This window comes from Chinchilla lanigera, unplaced genomic scaffold, assembly GCF_000276665.1.
Source record: "Chinchilla lanigera isolate Chin_1 unplaced genomic scaffold, ChiLan1.0 scaffold00008, whole genome shotgun sequence".
NCBI lineage: Eukaryota > Metazoa > Chordata > Mammalia > Rodentia > Chinchillidae > Chinchilla > Chinchilla lanigera.
The window spans coordinates 15,406,541-15,424,555 of NW_004955409.1; the positions used below are offsets into that span (position 1 = coordinate 15,406,541).

The 18,015-nt window shown below is 33.3% G+C and overlaps 1 protein-coding gene across 3 annotated transcripts in view; it reads left to right on the plus strand.

Moving 5' to 3' along the window:
- Window positions 1-18,015, plus strand: part of Mdga2 (MAM domain containing glycosylphosphatidylinositol anchor 2) — a 765,137-nt gene that overhangs the window by 722,289 nt on the left and 24,833 nt on the right. For all 3 annotated transcript variants that reach the window (XM_005376849.2, XM_013510341.1, XM_013510342.1), the window contains 4 exons: window positions 3,492-3,669; window positions 8,822-8,842; window positions 12,197-12,352; window positions 12,917-13,075. In XM_005376849.2, coding sequence (XP_005376906.1) covers window positions 3,492-3,669; window positions 8,822-8,842; window positions 12,197-12,352; window positions 12,917-13,075 — 514 coding nt within the window. The remainder of the gene's footprint in view (window positions 1-3,491; window positions 3,670-8,821; window positions 8,843-12,196; window positions 12,353-12,916; window positions 13,076-18,015) is intronic.

Consider the following 18,015-nt stretch of genomic DNA (forward strand, 5'->3'; position numbering starts at 1 on the left):
TTGACACTACATGGAAGATTTGATGCCTACTCTAATAAAGTTTTCTCCTTTTGGAGCACTGGCTGGGTAGTTTCTGCAACTGTCAATTATATAATATAATGCTTTTTAAGATCAAGGTCTCTGAGATGGGATATACAAGCGAGACACATTCACCATTCCCCTGGATGCTTCTCGGTTATCCCATGGGACTTTGGAGGTGAGAGGAACCAAAGCTATGGGGTAATTTATGATGTCTATTGTGATGGGCTACAGAGTTCTGCTGGACATGACCCGTGACATTCCTACAGCCCTGCTTGCTAGCTTGCAAGTGAGCTAAAGTCCTATTCAGATCCTTTATCTTCCACACTGGTTCTGACATGCATAAAGATCCTCATTTGTTTGTGTCTACAGCAGATGTTAGTATTATTACCGTTTTAAAGTTCTGTCTATCAGATGGTGGGGAACAGTGCCGTGGTTTTAATTTCCCTTTTGATTCGTTGGGAGGCTGGGGCTTTCTCTTAAGTAATGAATTACAGGATTTCCTCATTTATGAAATAGCTACTCACTTGGCTCATTTTTATAATGAGTTCTCTTTCTTTTCCAGTTATAGGAGTTTTAATGTATTCTGGTTTAACTTTATGAGTTGCAAATATCTTTTTCAAAGATCTCACTTGTATTTTTTCACTTCCCATTTAACAAATACAATACAGTACCTGAGGTCATAATGACAATTTTCTGTATTTTTTGCAACTGATTTCTTTATTTGATTGAACATTTTTTAGATTAAAAATTAAAACTGAGTACATAAGTGCATAGAATTGCACATATTTAGAGGTTACTATGCTATTTTTGTACTTGCATACATTACATAATGTTTAAATCAAGGCAAACATATTTATCTCCTCTGGTTTACTTTTGAAATTTAAATATTTGATGCACATCAGAATGCATGACTTCTCTCTATAAGATCGAAGATAACGTGCTTGTTTTCCATATATTTAAGCAATTCTATAGCACATATTTTTCCTTCCTCTGTGTGGACAGCAACATCTCCACAGATTTATATATGGGATTTCTTCTGTTCTTTTCTATTATTTACTTTATCATTTGTGTAAGAATGTATCAATAGCATATATATTTCAGATTTTCATTTACAGAAATATATCATTTTAGGCTATATGATTAGGATTAACATACCTACAAAAAACAAATGTATGAATACATGAATGTATAAGCACATATATACATATATTTGTTCAACTAGTACATAAATATACATGTACAAACATATGTACATATATGTGTATATTATGTGTGTGAAGAAAGAGACAGAGAGAGAGACAGAGATAGAGACAGAGCCAAAGAGAGAGAGAGATAACAACTATAACAGGAACTCTAAGGGAAAATGGAAATCCAAATAAATGGAATTCCTGCTCAAACTATTTTTGCTCTCAACTGTTCACCAACTCAGACAAACTAGACCTTGAATTTCTAATAGTTTGGTGGGATGAAGGTATGTAAGAATGCAAACCCAAAGCTGTCCAGAGGAACGTTCTCCACTTTAATCTGAATGCCAAATTATTTCACAATCAAAACGGAAATGAGCTGTGCTGTTGATGCCCTCAGGAACATGCAAAAGGAGTGTCTCAAGGAATATGTATCTGTTCTAAGCCTCAAAGAACCTCTAAGAACAAAATCTTAAACCATATGATCAGCCCATTAAAAAAAAATAAGTGCCATGAACAAGGCTACTTATATTTCAGGCATGAAAAGTGACGGGCTCATATTTTAAGACATCAATACTAAATATGCTTACTTATATTTACATAAAAAGTAATGTTTATATATCAGCAATATTTACAATGCATATTTTTGCTAAAATAAGGAAAATATAAAAAGTTGCATAAACCAGCAAAATAGCTTAAAATTTAAAAATCACAATCGATAGTAGCCAACAAATATATGAATCACCTATTAAATATAATGAATTATATGCATGCATTTACTGAAGATAAATTCAAAATGCCAGTAAAAATCATTCCAATGAATCTTCTATGAATGAAGATATATGACTCCCAATAAAGGGAGATACTTATTGGTGGGAAGACCAAATATAAGGGACAGACGGTGGAGGGGGAGAGAGAAAGTGAGAGCGTGCAAGAGAGAGAGAGAGAGTCATGTATACAACTCTACAAATTTCTTTTTGCAATTACTGTGCACTTTAGTTTTACTAAGGTATAATTTTGACTGACAATATTGAGTGTTCTTTTTTCATTTGTGATTCTAAAACAAATAACTGAAGCCTAGAAATCTATTATTAATAAAGCATCTGGTAGAGTTTCGTTTAATCTTATTTATTGGTTTGATCAAGCTCTTTCCTGTTCTCCTTGTAATAGTTTTATTACAAACAGGAGTTAAGTTTGTATGATTTTTCTCTATCAAATAGAAAATTGGAATACCTATTTTCTTCTTTTGCCAGTTAACTACATTGACATATTTCCTAATGTTAAACAATTCTTGCAGCCTTGTGAGATAAACCAAATTGGATATAATATGACAGTTAAAATGATGAATTTTTTGTGCATATGCAGCATTACTTTCTCGTATCATCTTAAAGTTTGTTTTTTTTTTAAACTGAAGAGTTTATCAGTCTTTTTCTCTTTTGTAAGTCTCTGGGAGATTTTACACAAATCAGAAATATTTGTTTTCTGAATAGTTTGCACAAATCCAGTGAAACAGTCTGTGCATTATGCCTTTAGTGTAGGAAAAACAGTTTAAAGCCCATTCTTTCAATCAGGTCTCCAATTTCCTTACTCCATGGGTGTTATTTATTTCAAAGTTCCCATCCCTTGGGTCCATCTTGCTAAATCCAATGGTAAATTCCTATCCCTCATTCTTCTTATAAAGGCATCCTGTGATTACACAGAAATAAGTTCTTCTCAATATTTCTGTACTATTTTTGATCCATGTGCCATTTTCTAAATTTTCTCTATTACATTTATGATTATTTTAAATCATTTTAGAGTAAGTGTTTATTTTATTATTATCTCTTGTTTCGGTAAACTTGAAGAAGTTAAGGAATCAGTCATGTTTATAACCCTAATGCTTAGGATACATCATAAAACTGTTATGTATGTCATTCATGCTTGTAAATACGTGATAAAGTAGTGTCAGGTATTCAATGGGAATATGGCACTAATAAGTTAAGTAAAATAGTTCCACTTATACCTCTCCAACTCTCTAGGTCAAGTACTCTTGTTTGAACTTTGTGACTCTCAGTTAATATTAAATGAGCTGTTAAGTCCATTAAACTCACTTTTATTAATTTTGTATAATTTAGCACTTAGCAGAAGACATCTACAAAATTTGTTGCTCATCATAGCAGCTTTATTGTACTTATATATCATATTTATTTAATGAACTTGCAGGATATTTCTCCATTGTTTTAGCACACAGTGAGTACCTCTGAAGAAAATGCTGGGAATGTGCTTATGTGACTGATTTTCTTGCAGGTTGGATATCCACGTTGGTGGGAACAGGAGATTAAAATAAATGGGAATATACAAAAGGGAGAATTAATCACATATAACTTGACCGAGCTCGTTAAACCAGATGCTTATGAAGTCCGCCTGACTCCTCTCACCCAGTTTGGTGAAGGAGATTCAACAATTCGTGTTATCAAATATAGTGGTGAGTAGACATTTTACAATGTATTTTTTTGCATATTAAACTGTATAAAATATTTAATTTGTGACTATCTACCAAATTTAGATCTAAAGCAGAATGTAACATATTGATTTTCTGGACTGTCAGCCAAGTGATTGTAATAAGCAAACAAAACCGAAAGCCTAAGTAATCATACATTTCAATATTCAATTACAGACGTAGAGATAGAGAGCCGCGCTGTTCAGGTTGAACCTGTGTGACTTTGAAGAAGCATTACTTCTTTATTTGCCATCCCACAGGTTATGATGCAATATGCATCTACATGTTATCATCTCAAATTTTTCACTGCTTTTGAAACATCCCATTAAGAAGTTAGGAAATAAAATCAAATTCTCCCAATTTTTAAGAAAATCAATGCCTTTGATCTTGGAGCAATTTTAAATTTACCGAAAATTGGGCCAAGAACACCGAATTCCCTGCTTCCAATGCAATTTCTGCTATTATTAAATCTTACATTAGGAGGACATTTTAGTTATAATTGACTAAGGAATAGTGATATATTATTAAAGACAGTAGTCTACATTAGGGTGCATTATTTATACTGTGTAGTTATGTAGATCTTGGTAGGTATTTAATATAATTTTTCTGTTTCTGTAGCATAGGGAAAAGTTTCACTGCCCCCTCAAATCCCCTGTACTCCAACACTCTCTCCCACCCTCTCCGGCCCTTGCATCTACTGACCTTCACAGTATCTCTATGTACAGTTTCCCCTTTGCCAGAACATTGTACAATTGAAATTAAATAACATGTTGAATTTTTGGGTTTGCTCATTTTGAATAACAATACATAGTTAAGGTTCTCTCTCCCGTGTCCTTTGTGGCTTGATGTGCTCATTTCATTTCCTTGGCAACTAATACCTTGTGTAAATGTCTCATGGTTTATCTATTCACCTGTTGAAGGACACCTCAGTTGCTGTTTTCTTGTGGGTTGTGACGGGGGCGATGGTCAGTACGTTTAATATGAAGCACATCTCTGTATGTTAGTGATGCTCTGCTTTTATAACTATACACATAAAATATATCCTTGGTATTTAAATGTCCGATGAGCAAACTAGTGTAGAAATTTAATCTAAAACTTTCTTACTGGAATTTATGTTCAAGGAACAATGGCAATAAGTTTTTTTTTTATCATTTTAATGTCTATTAAAGACTTTGAGTTGAATTTTGCACACATTCGAGAACTATAATGTTCAGTGAAACTATCCACCACTAGAGTTTTCAATGTGTTTGTCCGGCTTGAATGAACCACTGAAGAAATACAAGGGCTGATCAAAAAATGTAGGGTGTGTTTAAATTTTAAAAATTATTTAAAAAATTATTCCAGTAAAAGACACATTGCCATTTACTTACCTTAAATAATTCACCTCTTCATCTCTTGAAAACACTTATCCCATCATTCTTGCCACTTTCTGAAGCAGTTATGGAAGTTTTCCTTCATATGATCAAAGTATGGTTAAAAATTCAATGAATGCTACTGCCAAGCGCCGTCCAAAGGAAAGGTAGGCTCATAAAAACATTACGGTGTGTCTTCATTTGCTTTAGTCACCAGATCCAGTACCAGGAGAATTCTGGCTCTTTCTCAGGTCACAATGACCATGAAAGGTAAATGTTTTGAATCTGTTCAGGACATCGAAACAGCCTTGACTTTGCAAGTAGACACTCATGAAAGAAGACTTTCAAACTGCTTCAGCGGCCAGAGATGTAGCTCGGTGGCACAAGTGCCTTGCACTGGCAAGTGCAAGGTCTTGAGTTTGATTCCTGTTACCCCAAAAAAATTGCTTCAGAAAGTAAAGAGTGATGGGATAAGTTTGTTTGAAACAAGCGTGGAACTAATGAGAATTTGTCTTTTACTGTATATTTTTAAAATTGAAATATGCCCTTTATATTTAGATCTGAGCTCATATTTCATGATTCTTTCACTCCTCAAGGGAATATCATTCTTTTTTGTAATGTATAAATAGTGCTTGCATTAAAAGGTAATAGAATGCTTTTATTACAGCTGAAGCTCTACATTTTATTTAGAGTTATCCACATTTTGTCTAGTTGAGAATAAACCAGTGAATACCATCAAATGTGGAAAAGTGAAGTGAAAGTATTAAAACCCATTGAAGTTATTCATATCTGTGTTCAATTGTACTAAAAAATTAATATATAGGGCCAGGGATATGACTCAGAGGATAGTGCCTGCCTGCCAAGCACAAGGTCCTGAGTTTGATTCCCAGGACCAAAAAAGGTAAAAAAAAAAAAATTAAGATGTATAAATTAGAGGATTTGCAGATGATAAAGTAATAAATATAAAAGCATTAGAATCATTGCAAATCTTTTCAAAAATATGATCCTTTAAAATATATGTAGTTTTATGTTAGTATTATTAGTATTAGCCAAAAGTGTTATTTACTCAGTTTCATGATTCTATTAGGCAGACACTGTCGAATATATTTTCTAAGGTTTTTAGTTTTTCAAAATATGGATCATTACCTTTTCTCTCTAACATTTATGATTTCTGTCCCTATCATAAAATTATAGATTATTTAAGAATGGGTGCATTTGAGACTGTGCATTAATTGTTGTCCTTTAAAAGAGGAAAGTTTTAGGACCCAGAAAATCTTGATGTTTTGCAAAGCAACTGTGAAATGACAAACGTGGACTAGAACTAGAATTCACTCTCTGTAACAGTGGATGTTTATTTCTTTCTTAACTCTAGGAGATCATTATGACGTCCCTTAAAGAAATATTTAAAATATTCATAAACTCAATAGTTTTATTGAAATTTCTGAGACAACAAACTAAAATGAAAAATAGATGTGACAAACAGATGTCTCTTGTAGTTCAATGATTTTTAAATTGCCTTTTCATTTTTAGACATGCATACTAAAAATTAAATATTTTAAATAAAATTATTTTTATCTAATAAAGTTTTTGATAAAGTATACTTTAAAGATACATGGGCACTGTATTAGTCTTCCTGGTTGGCCTTAACAACTTGCCATAGACTCTTTGTATTAAGAAAAGTTTATGTTGAGAGCAGTGACACATGCCTATATTCCCGGCACTCTGAAAAACCGAGGCAGGAGGATCTCAAGTTTAGGAGCAGTCTGAGCGATTTAGCAATTGAAGGATCTATCTCAAAATAAATTAAAAGATCAAGGGATGCAACACATGCGAAGGCCCTATGTTCTCACAGCTGCCAAAGCTGGGAAGGTCAAGAAAGTGAGCATCCCTGGTTTCTGGTGAGGATTTTTCTTGACTCCTAGACATCCAGTGACCTTCTTGTTTTATCCTCATATGGCAGAGAGAATTTTCATGTCTCCTCCCCTTCTTAAAAAGATACCAATCTCATTAGATTATGGTCACCTGTTATGGCCTCATTTAATCCAATTACCTCCCCAAAGAGCCCTACCTCAGTCACATTGGGGATTAGACTTCAACACGTGACTTTTGAGTGAGCACAATCTATAAGTGGCAGATGAAAGAAATTAGACACACAGATACAAAGGATGGTGGAGAAAATGATCTCACTGAAATATTTAGAAGTTTCAGTTGCAAATTTTTACAAAAATAACTTCTATTTATAGTGAATTTGGCCAATAAAATATTACAACAGACAATTCAATTAAAGCTCAGTTTAGTTAGAGGTTATATGTCATCATGACATTTCCGAGACCAAAATTATATTTCAAAGATAGTTGTTTGAAAGATAGTAAAGAGGATTTTTATAATTTCATATTATTTTAAATATGAAATATTTTTAATTTTTACTAATTTTACTCATTTTTCAAATTAAAATAGAATAACATTTTGTAAGAAAATGTATCATTTTTAGGCCACATTGAGCGAAATGAGTCCTTTTTCTGTGTTACTCATTTTCATAATTTGCAATGTGGAATGTAGTATCAGAAAACTCACTGAGAAACTGAGAAATTTTACTCCATTTAGCATTGTGCAAATATTTGCAAAACTCAATAAATTAAAATTGATCCAAACATACAAATGGAACAATTTACTTGCTTTGTGTATATGTTTTTATCTGTTCCTTTACCAGGAATGTGTCATTTCAATAAACATTGTTGATAGCAAACACTAAGAAAATGACCAGACATAAAGTTATGGACATAAAGACATAAAATTCAGCTTTATAGACATAAAGTTCAGCAGAGCTGACTAACTGTCCATTGTAATTTGGGAAACTATCATAATGCTCTGCTTCAATCCAAAGGGAATTTTTTCTCAGAGTGATAAATGCTTAATCAATATATAAGGTTTATCTCTTTATCCTGTAGGTTAGATATATTTGTGTGAATGTTTTAGGAAAATTCAAAGTATTCATTTCTCACTGGATGATGATCAGTTGGTACGTCCATTGCAAACATAATTGGTTTTCTTAAACAAATATTTCTATATATGTCCAAAAATGCAGAATGTGTTATGTTAGCTCCTGTTGATCCTCATAGAGTAATTATATTTTCACTTTAAAAATGGCACTATATTTTCTAATTAAGGGAAATAGGACATTTCTAAATACACAAAAAATATTAACTAACTACGTATCACTTGAGAAATCTGTATGTACCGGCGTTATGTGTATGTGTGTTTTAATTTAATTAAGCCAGCTGACATGGAAGTAGCTATTTGTTTTAGGTTATACGGCACAATATGAATGTTTTGTTATTTTCATTTCTGTCATATTATTCTTATGAGAAATGGATGACAGCAAAAGCCAAAAGTATAATCTCTGTTGGATAATTACTTACACTGTTAGACCTTCTAAATTATAGGCTGCCCTGCTGTCAGCCTCAAGTTTTCATTTCTAGATTTTGTTTAGCAGTAGTTAAGATATAGCAGGTCAGCAGCTCCATTCCTTAGAAAATGAACAAATCCCCCGTGCTATTTAACATTGATCTTTTTGGTACTTTGAGGTTTTGATTGCTGAGCTCCCAAGTAGATTGTGTCCAATCCTTTAGAACAGAATGGACTGTGGATATAATTCTCCATGACTACAGTGGGGAAGATCGTTCCATTTTGGTAAGGAACTACGAGACACTAACTAGACTGATTAGCTGCTTATTTACAAAACACATTCAATCCTTGTTAACTTTTTCTTGTTTGTTTTCTTGTAGCTCCTGTAAATCCTCACTTAAGTAAGTATATGTTCATTTTTAGTATGGCACTGTATTTCATCATAAAGAAAAATAACGTGTGTAAATATACAAAGAATATTCATCAGTTATCTTTCTTTGATTTAAAACAGTACTATTTAAAATTAGTGAATCTGCCATTATATGTAAATTTTAAACTTCACGGGATATTGTATATAAATTCCTTAATACTGATAATTATTATTTAATACTGAGATAATTATTTAATTGATGTTTACAAATGTTCATAAATATGGGTATGTGTAGACATTTTCCAAACCTGGTTAATATTTGTTAATTCTGTAAGTGTGGGATAATTACTTTTATTTTGTTGGATTGCACATCATTTTTTTGTTGTAGTAATATATTTTTCTGATTTTCTGTATTTTCATATGAGATTATGATTACCTAGAAATTTGGTATTTAAACAGTTTGAGATATTTTGTGTGTCATATTCTTCAATCCAAATGTATTTTGTCTAATTTAGGTTATAAATCCTGTAAAATTGTTAAATTTTGGAACTCTTATTTACTCTTATTTAGCTTTATATTCAAGCCTAAGAGCAGAGATAAATTAAACATACATATTTCATATATATGAAAAATATTCCAATATATGAAAACATCCCCATCTCTGGAAAACAACTTTGAAATAATATGAGGATTTAGCGTGAGAAGCTACTCTTGAATGTCATTTCAACAGAACCTTTATTTTGAGTGTAAGGTTAGGTTCTTGCAGGTTGTATTGAATGATGAAAGAAGATGAATAGAGGAAGAGTATTACTGGTTATCAGGCCACTTATTTTTGAGACGTTATTTTTCCCTACAATAATTAGAAAGATTCAGGAAATAAAACATTGGATAATAGCACATCTTTACTTCCACGTAGCTTTCAAAACTGCTAAAATCATCTTGTAAATAGTGGGCTGTTAAAATTAAAGTTCTAGACATCCTCAGTTCTGTATTGTTTGAAATTCCTGGAGCTCGTTACTTTCACAATTTTGAGAGATCTTTCATATTTACTATTATTACACTTTTGCTATATTTATACCACTCATCAAATTTTCATTATCTATCAAATATTCTTTATTGCAGCAAACCTTTTACTAGTAAATGTCTTTGCATATATTTATAATTATCCCACTTAAAAGTGATACAAAATCCCTAAAATTATTATGGTCTCAAATCATTAATCATTTTTTTGCCACTTCACCGGCCAACTTTTAATAAAATATCCCCAGGAATAGTTACTTTTTTCCTTTCAACATATTGTCCTTAGAGGTAATATGTTACTACTATGGTTTATGTATCATTGTCTGATTTGAATTATAACAGCAATTATGATATTGTAAACAACTTATATATGTTTCATATATAAATAACCTAAATTATAAGCAGTTTTCCTCATATAGAAGTTCTTGTACCCTTCATAGCTTATAGTTTTGCTTAATTTTACTATGAGAGATTTATATATACAGGTTTTAAAAGTTGACATCCATTTGTTCATTTGTGAAGACAAGATTTTTCCCCTTTCAAACAAGTCTAAATTAAATTACTAAAAAGAAATACTTAAATGGTTTTATAAAAATTAATTGTACATAATTTTATTTTATTTTATTTTTTGTTTGTTTGTTTTTTGTTTTTTTGTTTTTCTCCGGTACCGGGAACTGAACTCACGACCTTGCGCTTTCCAGGCAGGCGTTTTTGCCGCTGAGCTAAATCCCCAGCCCCTAATTGTGCATAATTTTAAATAACAAATAAAAAGTAAATTTTGGCAATAGATCTACAAACTAAAATTATCTTTCCATTTTTTCTTTGACCTCATTATGTACAAATATGTATGTGTGTGTGTATATAATAAATAAGTGAAAACATTTCAAATCAAACAGTGCTTATGAGATATTATTCTAACTTCAATGTAGCAACTGAAGAAATCTCATGCTAAACCTAAAAGACATTTAAAGAAGCTGTGCAGTGCTGTCACATTATAGTTTGGGTAACATCAAACATCATTTTTTGAGTAGTATATGACCTGTGAAGTAACTATGTATGTAATAAATATTTTATGTGTTACATTTTTTATCTAGAAAATTACAGATTCAGATTCCTATAAAGGTTTATATTCTCTGTAACCCTGTCTATTCAGAATAGAATAGAAATAGATGTGAAGCAATTTGACAAGCAAAAGCAAAACAAAATATATTACTTAAATTTAAAGGGAGAAGCTGTTTCATTTTTGTTGATGTCAAAGGTATTCAGTGAGTTCAGACATATTATCTAAGCAGAGTACTCCATTTCCAAGGGTTTAATAACAAATTCAACCCACTGTGAGGGGTGGGAGGTATTCTGTACTTTAGATGTTTCCATCTCTGCGAACTGCATTGAATCTGTATTCTATTTTGACTTTGCTTTTAGATGTAATAGCTCACTTAGCCAAAGAGTTCTCATCTGTAAACTCTGTAAATAAGGATTATTATGAGCTTGCAAAACCATTCTTAGGGTGAATGACATAATACTATGTTTACCTTTCTCAATTAATAATGTACAATTTAATTATGTTTGTAGTGGATATTTTGAACTTCTTTGTTTAGATGATTTGCAAGCAAGTTATATTCAATAAGAAAAACTTTGAAACCTAGTAATGTTGCTAATTAACTTGCATCAGGGAAAGCTGAGAAAGACTCTTTCTGAACTTCTCTGGGGTCTGAACTCAGCATTATGGTGGACATCTAGGAAATCTGAGGTCTTCCTCAGGATCTTCATAAAGTCTTTTTATTATTTCATGCCTATTGCATTTCAAATTTCTGGCAAACCCACATTTAAATGAAGTGTGAAGATTTCAAAATAATTGTTATGAGTTTTCCTGAAGCACTCTTCCATTTGAGCAAATGATTATACATAAAAGCATCTTCAGAAATGACAAAAAATGGAAATTCAAGATATATGTCTTTAAAATGCCAACAAGCAAATAAATGAAGCTCATTTTTTGATTGACAGTTTTGTTTTGATTCTTCCTTATTTAAAAAAGAAAGTTAAGAAATTCCCCATTCATAACTCAAACATATATTACATTATTTCATTTCAATTATTTGGATATTTCTGGAGAAAATGGTTTGGGTCTTCATTTTGATACAGAATTGATTTATATAATATTGATTTCCATATAAAATTACCTGTTTTGCTAAATTATAATAATTTTCCATTCAGTCATAGTCATGCCCAACATTAAGGCTCTGATGATATTATCAAGATCTGGCATTATTAGTACTCTACAATGTTTGATTATCTCTAATAAAATATTGCCAAGTCTGCATTAATTTAATTAATATTGACTCTGTCAATTAAAATCTGTTCCCAGGAGAATTTCACTGTGGATTTGAAGATGGTAACATTTGCTTGTTCACACAAGATGATACAGATAATTTTGACTGGACAAAACAAAGTACTGCAACAAGAAATACGAAATTCACACCTAACACCGGACCTAATGCTGATCGTAGTGGCTCCAAAGAAGGTATGAGGGTATGCATTGCTATGATCATTGCAGTCAGAGACTTTACACAATGTTACTAACAGTATATACAGGAGAATATCTAGCTCTCTATTTGAATATTAGGAAACAAAATATATTTTGTGAGCACTGTAAACAATTTGCATAGTTCTAAAATTACTAGGCAGTAATTTTATTGCAAAATTCACTAATATATACGGATCAGAATTTTTTTTGATAATTCAAATCTTTTAATTTTATTTTATTTTCCTGTACTGGGAATCGAACTCACGACCTCGCTCTTGCCAGGCAGGTGCTGTGCCACTGAGCTAAATCCCCAGCCCCCATAATTCAAATCTAAAATTCCAATTTCTCTCCAGTTTTTACAAATTTTATCTTTAATTAGACAGATCATTTTTTCTGTGAAAGCCATTATTAGTTGTGTCTACATGTATGGATTTTATATATGAATGTAAATCCTGATATAAATTTTTACTTTATATGAAAACTCAAAAATTTCTCAGTGGTTTGGAATTACATGTTGGCAAATGACAATATATTTAAATGTCTTCTTTTGCCTGTTTTAAGGTTTCTATATGTACATTGAGACATCTCGACCCAGACTGGAAGGTGAAAAGGCTCGACTCCTCAGCCCTGTCTTCAGCATAGCTCCCAAAAATCCATACGGACCCACAAACACCGCATATTGCTTCAGCTTCTTTTATCACATGTATGGACAACATATAGGTGAGATGACAAGAAGTGCTATTTCATGTGAAAGAAATCCCAAGATGAAAAATTTTAACAAACAGCATGAAAACAGTTTTAGTCAAAGAATGCTATAATTGCATTTTTAAATGATTTACCAGCTGCTGGAAAATAAGATGCAGACAGTTCTTTCCAGCCATCTAATTTCTGAAAACTCAGATTATAACTTGAAACTCTGGATTATAACTTGAATTATTTTCATCCTCTGAAATCCTAATTCAGGAAGACCACAATGAGTTAAAGACTGTATAAGATCTTGTGGGGTTGACGCAGCATAATTGGGGCTGTTTCCTTTCAGAGAAATTTGAATCCATGGTGAATTAGTGCACCTTAATGACGATGAAAGGGAAGTTTTCCCTATTATTGCATTGACACATATTTCTAGCGCTATCCAAAAGCTGTACTTTGAATACTGATGTGAATTTTTTCTTGTTTGTAAAATATGTTTAACACTTAGGATTTCAGAAGTCACAGGTCATGAAAAGAATACACAGGTGAAGACACATTCCCCGCTCTTAGAGAGCTTGGAGTGGTAATCAGTAAACACACAACGTTGCTACATCGCGTTCCATGTAAGAATGAGTCCAGGCCTAGGAAATGTGTGTGGAGGTGAAAAGGTGTAGACTTTCAGTTCTTGATGTGCAATTCTGAACACCATAGAACTGAACACCAATTATTTTTAAAATTAATCATTTGATAGTACATATTAACTTGATATATAAATGTTAGACATATATGACCTAAATTGATATGAACTTATAGAATTATTTATCCAAGGAAGTACCAACATTTTTATGAATTGCCTTAGAAATACTTCCATATTTAATTATGGGATTCCACTCTAGACCATACCAGAAAATGTCATATATTATGTAACAGATATACTCTATAACTTCTATGACGGAAGATGAATTTAGGAATAGTGAAGCATATTTGGACCCCCAAGGAACTGTGGAGTTGAATCTAAGTGCAGAACAGGGCAATGCTGAAAGGCAAAGGAAACCATTTCTCCGGGGTAGGCAAGAGGGCTGTGTTTTCAGTAGGTCAAGGTTAGCTCACAGTTATAAAATACTGAGCATCAACCAGGACATGCCTGGATTACTTCTCTCCATAGTCACAATAAATAGTTTCAGAGATGAGGAAACTTGACACTCAATGAATTGTCATTATAATGTCAGTATTAGAACTGATTATTATTGAAGCCACACTACCAACCTGTGCAGCTGCACTTGGTCTGCTTGTTCCGTCATGCTACGGAACATGTCCTGGAGCATCCCGACAGCTTCACTAAGTGTAAGGCACTTTTTTAGTAGTCAGACTGTGTACAGATTTTGCGAAGACTAAAAGCATCAGTTTAGGAAAATAAATAGGTAAGAGTGAATAAAACTTTTTGGAAATAGTATAAAATCGAAAAGCAATTAGAAAGCTCTAAAAGTAATCATGGTGTCAGGAGGGCATAAACTCTGAAAGGAAACAACTTTGCCTACAATTGTCACACCATCTCATTTTCTCTCAGATAACTGCTTTGTTACCAAAGGTAGAATTAGCACAATTCTAATTCATTGTAGTTGATCATTGTATTTTACTCATGATCTATTTTAAACATATTTCATGGAACTTACCATTTTCCAATTTACCTTGGAGCAAATATGGTTTTATTATGGAACAAGTTTTAAGTTAACAATCCCAAGGCCAGTATTTGATTTATTTGAAAGTATGAAGTATGCCCTTATATACAAGATGTATATTTTAATGCTTTCTTTCAAAAGATATTTGTGGTGGGTCCCAAGATAATTTTAATACAGTTCAAATTTGCAACTGTTGTTTTTTATTCTAAATACATATCCATTTGATTTTCTGTGCCTTTTATACTGACTATTTCAGGTTGGATTTCAGAAGGGCAGTTCTTCATTTCTTAGTAAATGTTCACAATTTGGAGCCCTTGTGTGCTATTTTTCATCTTTATCAGATCCTCAAAGGATGAGGGTCTAGTGTCAGATCTGTTACCTGGGTCTTTCTCAGCAGAGCACAAGCACGCCGCTTACCAAAATCTAGGCAACTGTGTCTGTTCCAGACGTGGAGAGATCAATTAGGAAGAGATGAGACATAGACATACTTCATTGTATTGCACTACTTTGTTTATTTCACAGACTCTACATTTTTTACAGATTGAAATTTTCTGACAATCTTTCCTCTAGCAAGTTTATCAGTGTCGTTTTCTAACAATGGGCTTATTTTGTGCCCCTTGTCATATTTTAGTAATGTCTATGACATTTTGGACCTTTTCACAATTATCATGTTTTATGGTGATCTGTGATCAGTGGTCTCTGATGTGATGGTAATTTGTTCGGAGCCCTGTACATCACACCTATATATGATTTCCAACGTGGTGGATGAGTGAATCCTCATTGTTCTGCCACTGTGCAGGGCTCCCCTCTCTCTTCTGCTGTTCCCCTGAGTCACAGCAGTACTGAGGCCAATGAGTAGCTGAACAAGGACCTCGGAAGTGTTTGAGAAAAGAGTCCCATGTCTCTCGCTTTCAATAAACATCTAGAAATGGGCAAGCTTGGGAAGAAGGCATTTTAAACGGTAAGCATATCGTGCTTAGCAACCAAGTTGTGAGTTAAAGGAAGAGATCTTGAAAGGAGTTAAAAGAGCTGCTCCAGTGATGATACCAGTGACAAGAAAATTAAAGTCTTCCTCCTGTTCGAGAAAGAGTTTTAGTGATGTGGATAGATCAAGCCATCTACCTTCATCCCTTAAGCCAAAGCTTAATTCAGAGCAATGCCGGTTCTGTATTTCTATGTAGACTAAGAAAGATGAGGAAGCTGCAGAAAAAAATTCAAAATTAGCAGAAGTTGACCCACAAGGTTTAAGGAGGAAAAAACCATTTCTATGACACAAGAATGTGTGATACAGCAGTGTGAGTTGAGAAACCATATCAGTTCACCCAGAAGCTCTAAGGTGGCTAATGAAGTTGCTACAGGAAACGACATAGTTTCAAAGTAGAAAAGTCAGTCCAGGCATGATGGTGCATGCCTGTAATCCCAGCACTCAGGAGGCTGAGGCAGGAGGATAGTTGTGAGTTCAAGACCAACCTGGGCTGAAAAGTGAGTTCAGGGACAGCCTGAACTGCATAGGGAGACTCTGTATCAAGAAGACAAAAAAAAAAAAAAGTAGAAGAAACAGAATAATATTGGAATAAGAAGGCATAAGGAATCCATAGCTAGAAAGTAAAAGTCAGTGGTTGGCTTCAAAGTTTCAAAGAGTAGATAAATACCTTTTTCAGTATTAGGAGCTAACACAGATGGGGACTTCGCGTTGACTCTTTCAAAATCCTAGGGCCCTTATGAATTCTATAAAATGTAGTCTGTCTGGGCTCAATAAATGAAAATGCAAGAACTAGATCAGCAGTAGTGAATCTATGGCACATGTGCTACACACAGCAGGCTGTGTGGATTAATTAAAGCCCTAAAAGGTGTGCCATCACTGGACTAGATGGCAATGAAAATATGTTATATTTTTTTGTTTTTGTGTCTGCTACAATGACATCCATCCTGAATCCTAATAATTATTATTTTAGAAATGTATTTTGTAGGACTAGGATTGCCATACGCAGTGACTCCCCAATGGATCTGTGCAAAATAAATTGAAAACTTTCTGGAACGAATTTATCATTCTATGTGCTTCTAAGCACATTTGATTCACGGGAAGAGATCAAGTTATCAACATCAAAATGGTCTGAAAGATACTGACTCCACCCTTTATGGATGATGTAGAGGGGCTCAAGACTTTAGTCGAGGAAATAATTGCACCTGTAGTGGGAATAAGAGAACCAGAATTAGAGGTGGAGCCTGAGGATGTGACCAAACTGCAGCAATCTCACTATAAAACTTTCACCGCTGAGACATTGCTTCTTGTGGATGAGCAAAGTGACTTCCTCAGATGAAATACATTCTCAGTGGAGAGGCTCTGAGCATTGTTGAAATGGCAATAAAAGACTTATGATATTATGAAATCTTAGTTGGCCAAACAGTGGCAAGTTTTGAGAAGATCGACATCAATTTTCAAGGAAGTTTTCCTGTGGATAAAATAATATCAAACAGCATTGCTTGCCACCAAGAAATCTTTTGTAAAATCAAGGGTCAGTCAATGTGGCAGATGTCATTGTTGTCTCATTTTAAGAAACTTCCAAAGGCACTCAGCCTTCAGCAGTCACCGGCTTGATTTCTCTGCAGCCATAAAAAGTCAGGCCAAACCCTCTATCTGCTCATTATGAACTGATGAAGGCTCAGAAGGCTGTTTGCAATTTTAACAATAATATATTTTAAAATAATGCATGGGCCTTGTTTCTAGATGTAATTCTATTGTACACGTAACAGACTACAGTTCATAATTATGTAAAACATAATTTTACATAAACCGGGAAACCAAAATGAAAATTCTGTGGACTTTCTGTACTGAAATATTTGCTCTGCTTCACAATAGTGTAGAACTGAATTTAAAACATCTCTGAGCTATGCCTGTTCTTTGTTAGCAAGATGTTGCTTTATAGTTAAACCTCCCTTTCTTGCATACCTTTTCCTAAGACCCTCATTAATTTCCAAACTTGGGGGTACTTATAATCATTGATTTTATAAAGTACATTCTCAGTTTCTTTCATTCTTTCAGAAATCCAGATCCAAAACTGACTTTTCCTGGATTTCTAATAACCTCATTTCATTTATTACTTCTTGGGTAACTGTAAATAACTCTTGAAGCTTTTACTGTGACCGTGAGACAACATGCCATTGAGAAGCCCCTTCATGGTCTAACAATACAAAAATAGGGAATAGATTACTTAGGAGAGGTTCTTCTTTGAGACTAAGCCAGATATATTTTACTTTTCTATTGCTGCATAACAAATTTCTCCAGTCAAC